The sequence below is a fragment of the Typopeltis vanoorti genome, chromosome 15 (assembly GCF_054136105.1).
Source record: "Typopeltis vanoorti isolate ZY-2024b chromosome 15, IOZ_Tvanoo_1.0, whole genome shotgun sequence".
NCBI lineage: Eukaryota > Metazoa > Arthropoda > Arachnida > Uropygi > Thelyphonidae > Typopeltis > Typopeltis vanoorti.
The window spans coordinates 20,892,267-20,899,663 of NC_143563.1; the positions used below are offsets into that span (position 1 = coordinate 20,892,267).

At 37.3% G+C, this 7,397-nt stretch overlaps 1 protein-coding gene across 1 annotated transcript; it reads left to right on the forward strand.

Moving 5' to 3' along the window:
- The first annotated feature begins 3,260 nt into the window (after window positions 1–3,260).
- LOC150098472 (iripin-2-like) lies at window positions 3,261–4,286 on the forward strand. The gene has a single exon (XM_090405234.1). It carries the CDS (start codon window positions 3,261–3,263, stop codon window positions 4,284–4,286), a length of 1,026 nt encoding a protein of 341 aa, XP_090261360.1.
- The last annotated feature ends 3,111 nt before the right edge of the window (window positions 4,287–7,397 follow it).

Below are 7,397 nucleotides of genomic sequence, written 5' to 3' on the forward strand. Positions count from 1 at the left end.
AGTATGCTGGACAACAGGAAACTGAGGAGCTGGAGTTTCTGTAGAACTCAGAGAAATAGTTTGTCTGGTCGACTCAACCGGTCTATTTTTTGGGGTGGTGAGTGCATCCTCTGTAATTGGCAGGGTGAGGGCCACTGAGGTTAGCATATTTAGCTGGTGTGGTTTTTGGCTTTGTGCAGGTGTTAGTTGAGTGGCTGTCACCTCATTTCAAACATTTGTACTCGACTTTGCACGGCTTCGGGACGTGACCAAATTTCTGGCACCTATGGCACTGCCCAGAAGAAGCCCTTTTCGTCAGAGGTTGTAGAGTGATCTTGAGTCCACATACAGATGTTAAATCATAAATGTTTTTGTATGCTTTATGGCATCGGGCTCTTATCAACTCTGAACATTCTGGTGACCTTGGTGGGTGGTAGGTCTTGATAGCAGAGATCAGTAGCTATTTCTTCAGTGTCTATGTCCTCTGACACACCTCGGAGCATTACCTTCAAGTTTTTCCCTGAGCTGAGAGAGAAGATATGATATTATACCTTTGTTGTCCATTTCTTTTGTTAATTTTCGGTAGTCCATCACCGTGGCTGGTTGGATCTTGACACTATCATCCATGTTTTTCTCTGTTATGTAAACCATCTGTAGATCAGACATGGTGGACCTTAAAGACGTCCAACTGCTCTTCTCTCTTAGAATGATCGGGGAAAGCGTCTCCTTAGACGAGGCAGGCGAGTCAGAGATGGGATCGTCTTCGTACATGCTGTCAAATTTGGGTGGCTCTGTAGCTTGTGTTTCGCACTTCTTGCGCACGTGAACTTCGCAGTCTGAGGGAGTGGAGACCACCAGATCCAGCCTTTCTTCCACCGCAGAAGTATCCTCGCTCTCCTCGTCTTCTCTAGAAATAGAGAACGGGTTACGAAAGCCTGGCCATTTCATTTCAAACTTTTTAAGCAACTTCTTGAGTAGACTTAAGATCAGTCCTCTATCCAGTGACTCTATCAGACCATCGGTATCAACTTGATTCATGGTCGATGATGGATGATAAGACATAGTTGAAGTAGTGGGTCCTAGAACCCAGGAGTGATGTTCCGTAGACCAAATTGATGATCTCCCCGCAGTCCCGAAGGACTGCCAGCAAACGGGAGTGTTAAGTAAAACGCACGAGGGAACAGTGGAATGGTCGTGATCTTCACTGGGTCTCAACTGGAGCTTTCCACCTACCTAGAAAACAAATATCCACCATTGGTCCTCGTTTCGGGTGGGGCCTACACAGCCATTGATCACGTGCACATTTCGTGTAGAAGGGTAGAAAGTAGAAATTCCGGCTGGGATAGAGCCCGTGCAATTTGAAAAACACGGAGCGCCGTTGAAATGTAATGCAGTTATCTAGCGAAAAGAAGTGAACACGTCCGTCCGCCAATCTTACATTCCAATTCAATCGCTCGTATGGATGTAGCCTTAGTATGTGTCTAATATAGTGATTGCTTGTAATACAAAAGACTTTATTATAAAAGCTCAATAGTATATTATTTTAATTATTGCAATTTTCTCTTCATTTGTTATTTATTTTAATGATTATACTTTTTTTCATACACGTTTGTTTCAATTTTCCAACATTTTGTTCGTAAGAATATTTTAACATGTTCAAATTATATCATTACAATCCCGTACTGTTCTAAACGTGTATCAAGTCTTAGTTTTTATTTGTGCGTTTCAGGAGAAATAAATACAATTATCGATTTACGCCTTTTAATGTAACTTAAAAGGCATAATTCCATAATTGTATTTTAATGTATTAAACTATTTCAATTAACTTCTTTTAGTCTTCTTTTTATATCAACCTCAAAAATGGCAAACCTATAGAATGATATTGAATTGTATTAAAAGAAGGTACTTCCGATCTTTTTTTTTCCTTTTTTTTGTTGTTGTTTTTAACAAGAGCGTTTCTGAAAGAATGTCTTATGTCATGCGAAGAGCCCCACTTCTGGATAGTGAAAGAATCTAAAGACTGGAAACTAGCAACTCAATTGTAAAGAGCGTAAGGCAGACCATAATATCGCCAACGTTGTAAGACATTGGACTAATTAAAATACCAAATGAAATGTTCTGGAAATGTCAAATGATCATATGAATGTCGTAAATTTTTCCAAATAATGATATTTGCGTCGCAAAGGCAATGCCAACACAACTACAACAGCATGACTCCGTTCATTTAATTTTTTTTACACGCTATACATAATCCACCTCTCTTGTGTACAGAGTTGGACGAGAAGATTGATGTAGTATTTGACATCAAGAGACGTTTAAACGTGGAAGGGTAGAAGTTCATCAAAAGGCCTCATAATTTAGTTAGTAGACAAATTGTTTAAATAATTTCGAAGTCCGATTTGAATCTTTTTTAATGACTACGAGGTAAAACCTCAGGTCTAAAGAGACTTGAGGATTTCCTCAGTCTGTTCTGCGCACGTATTTGGGAAACAAAGCTGAGTTGTGAATTTTTCGGTATTGCTAACTCTCTCAAATCCGAAAGGATTTCTGTTATTCTGTCGGAGCTGATGTTTGGACCTGGGAGATCCGAAAGACATGGAAAGAAGGAGTACAATCTAAGAAAACATCGATTAGAAGAAAGAAACGTAAGGAGAGATGGCATGCATAGTTAAATGTGCAAATGTGTTCAAAAAAATCTATGATGTAGGACGAATGGAGAGAATTGATTATCTGGAAGTCTGAATCAACTTGATTATCGTTAGACCAATCATTTCTAACACAAACGCATATCTTACCGCTTGAATTTGAGAAGGCAAATCCGTTCCATTGATGGACATTGGGTTTCCCAGTAAGAGTTCGGGTGCTCACATTGTGAAGCTTCAGAAGAGAAGAAGAGAATTCTTACCCACAATTTTGAAAACTGTTTCACCGATCCATTGTGTAGAGTTTCTTTAAGAAAAATGCACACCTAATTCATCCGTTATGTACAATAAACTTGCTTATTAAAGATATCGATATAAGTTTTATATAGTCATAATTATTAATAATATTTTGATGATTTAATAGATTTTGTACTGACCTCCTGTTTTCTTATTGTAGGGATGACGCTGAAAGATTTTTTTCTTGTTTTCTGCTTCTTTACCTGGCACGTTACAGGATCCCAGATATCCGACCAGGTAGCGAAAGAATGTAATAGGTTTGGTATAAACCTGTATAAACCCCTCTCCGCTGAGTCAGATAACATTTGCTACTCTTCGTTTAGTATCTTTAATGTTTTGGGCATGTTACTGTACGGAGCACAACAAACTACACAAGCGGAAATTCGTCAAACGATGGTGGGCAGCAACAGCGCCCTAACGAACGAAGAAATACAAACAGGCATTAAGGAACTGCTCGCTCTCCTGGTCTCATCAACAAATACGAGTTATGTTCTCGAAGTTGCTAATGCATTGTTTGTTGGGTTTGGGTTCCTTGTCCTTCCGGACTACGAGGAATTTCTCATATCAAACTATGATGCTGAAGTTCGAAGCGTGAATTTTACTGATTCGGAAAACGCCGTCGACGAAATCAACGAATGGGTTGATGAGAAAACCCATCAGAAAATACCAACAATTGTGGATGAACTTCCTCCAGATGTGGTTGCCGTCCTTCTGAATGCAATGTATTTTAAAGGCACGTGGAAGACAGAGTTCAACACCAACAACACTGAGGAAAAGCCGTTCTGTAACAACGGAAATGATTGTTCAGCCAGTTCCGTACCTACGATGGTCCTAGAACCAGGAATAAATAACACCTTTCGTTATGCTGACATGGAAAGTTATAACTTCAGGGTTTTGGAGTTGATGTACGACGAAGAAGAGTTCGCGATGTGGATTTTGTTGCCCAATGTAAGGAATGGACTAGAAGCGCTGGAAGACATTTTTTCATTGGATGTGTTTTATGAAATCAAAGATACATTAGTCGAAACTAACATCTTGAAAATAGAAATTCCAAAATTTAAAATTGAATTCGATGTGGAATTAGGTCCTATTCTCGAACAGATGGGCATGAAGCTTGCTTTTTCAAGTTGTGCCAACTTCAGTGGAATCAGTGACGTTCCAACTGAAATTTCCAGAATCATTCACAAGGGTTTTATTGAGGTGAACGAAGAAGGCAGTGAAGCCACGGCAGTCACTGGGGGTGTAATTGTTCCTCCTTCTTTAAATTTGGGCGACATAGAATTTCATGTGAACCGTCCATTCTTATTCGTAGTTGCAAAATTAGAAAACAGCAAAATTCTGTTCACTGGGCGTGTTAAAGAATTTTGAGGAAAGACTTTTCAGTCGAAATAACTTTCCTCTGAAGTATTTTGTAATAATTTCAGAATAATAAACAGTTTTTTGTCATTTGAAGTTATTTTTTCTGTGTCCTTGCTTATCCCCCACAGTTTAATTGTAATAACGTATCGTTTTTATGTTGCTGCAATTTCTGTACCAGCTATGAAATGATGAACTCAATAGTTCGACGTTTTTTTATTATTTTGAAAACAGTACACTAAGTTGTAAACAGTGGAGAAACTTATAAAATCAAAGAACAGATGTTTCAGTTGTAATCCTACATATATAAGAAAGACATACGCCTTTGGCGATGGGAATATATACATATATATATTTATTTATTTATTTATCAAGGTCAACCAGTTGATCCACTTCAAATCGCTGAGTTTGCGAATAGGATCTGATCGTGATTGGAAATTTGCCTGTCTTATTTCGGTGCCTAATGATGGGTTCACAATATGGAAAATTAATTATAGGTCACTAAGTCATATTGGTTGCTTTAAGGTATAACATATAATAAGGTATATATAAGATCTATTATGAGACACTTGTTCACTGTTTAGGGGAACAGTAATTGTGATACTTTTTTATAATTTATCAGGATTTTGCTTTCAGTAGCGTTCTACAGGGTGTCCCAAAATTCACGCAAGAAGTAATTTTGATAGAAAACACAGGTTTTTAATTAAAAATTGTCATTTCTTATTGATTCATAAAGTATACAATATAGGATTATGCATGGAATAGCATATCGGGTAAATGGCCTCCACTGCTTTGCTGACACATACGCACTCTTTTGTCGAACTTTTCCATGACCGTTTTGCAGAAATGTGGCTGAATTTTGTTGATACAGCGCTCAATTTCCTCCTTCAAGGCGAGGGTGGTCGTGGGCTTGTTGGCATAAACCGCAGACTTCAAAAAACCCTAAAGAAAAAAATCCAACGGCGTTAAGTCACATGATTTGGGCGGCCAATTCTGATCACCAAAACGGGAAATGACACGACCAGGAAATGACTCATGCAGTAATTGAATTGTTTCTCGGGCTGTATGGAATGTGGCACCGTCTTGTTGAAACCACATGTCGTCCACATCCATATCTTGCAATTTAGCCACAAAAAACTGGATTATCATGTCGCGATAGCGAGCACCCTTAACTGTTATTGCCTTACCAGCCGCATTTTCGAAGAAGAATGGACCGATGATGCCTCCAGCCCAACATCCGCACCAAACAGTGACACGTTGTGGGTGCATTTGTTTCTCAACAATCACTCGTGGATTTTCTGAACCCCAAATGCGACAATTTTGTCGATTAACGAAGCCATCAAGATGAAAATGAGCCTCATCGCTGAAGATGATTTTGTTCGAAAAATAAGCATCTACTTGTTGTTGTTCCATAATCCATTCAACGAACTCTCTTCGCTGTGTGTGGTCATTTTTAATAGCCCTGAACTATCAGCTGTCACGCTGTCTTTTTTTTTTTCTCGTTGGCAACACTGTTTGGTGTTGCCAACGAGATTTAAATCTTGCGTGAATTTTGGGACACCCTGTACATCAGAACCTGCTGAACAAAAGGTTGGGTATAAATTGATTGAGAGATATATCAGGAGTGGTAATGTTTCAAAGGGAAGTCTTCTAAGAGTGAAAGTAGCAGAATGGTATCCCATGGAAAGGATAATCTCAGAAGATTATCTTGTTTGAAGAATGGAGAGAGAAGTTTCTTTTAAAATTTATGCAGGTATCGGTGAATGATGTGAGATAAATAAGTTGAATGGACATACTTCAGTAAAACTGAATAAACACAAGGACCTAATTATTCTTGTTAACAGTGAATTTAACTTTGGAATTATATTGGTAAGACGATTTGAGTCTCAGTAGAGGCTAATATTGGTTTATATTAGTCTGAACAGAGATTTTTTTAAACCAATATTATCAAGTCTCCTGCAGCAATTAAAGTTGCAGAACCAGTAGCATATTAGTTGTATTATTGGGAATGATTTTTGATGAAAGCTGTAAAAGAGAACAGAAGTAGATGGAACAAAAGAAGAAGAGAAGAATTTGAAATACAGTTATAAAAAATAAACCATAAACACTTTCTGTGAGGTAGCCGTCAGCCTACTGCCATCCTGAATGGACTTTAGTGGCCTTCTGAAGGCCGTTGAATTTTTTTTTCTTTTTTTATAATTTTTTTTTTAAATAATAATAATAATAGTTATTACATACATTACATACATTTGTTTACATGTAATACATACATTACATACATTGGTTTACTTGTGATACGTACATTACATGCACTTGGTTACATATGATACATCTTGGATGAGAACTAATTTCTCTGCTTTCATCCTCGCTATCAATATCTGCTATCAATAATAATAATAATAATAATAATAATAATAAACTTCGAACAGACTTCGTACGACAAAGTCTGTTCGAAGTTTAATAAAATGCTTTGAATTCAGCATACATTTCAAATTATAAACAGCACTGTTTAACATGTTCATTGCCTATCACGCGATATCGCGCGATGCCAGTTCTCACCAAGCGGTCGATCACGCGTTATCGCGTGGACGTCGCTAACTAAATAAAAAAATAATAAAAAAAAAATTGGCCACCACACGAAATTCCAATTTTCAGCTTGGCGATGAAAGTGTTAATAGAGCCTTTTCGATTCAGTAAAGGCGTCGCAGACATGATGATTCCTTGGAGAAATTCCGGTAATATTAACAACATAACAAAATAAACAAAAATACACAATTCGATAATTAAGAATTCATCTAGTCTATGCATTCACCATGCATCGACTAATGCATATTAGATGAAACTTGTACATTATAATACCGTAATGGTTTAGTTTTTCGTTGAACAGCTTCGTTTTCATGAATTAAAAGTTCAATTATTAATAAACTCATGAACAATTACAGATAAAAAATAATTCAAGAAATTTCTTTCTTTCTTTCATTATTTTTAAGATAATTTATTAACATTCATGCATAACACCTTTATTATAATAATTTGTAAAAAGAATATAAAATCTGGTAAGAAAAACAATTTCTGTTTCGCCGTGTGGTTGCCGGGATAAGAATAGCCTCAATGTAGTCCATG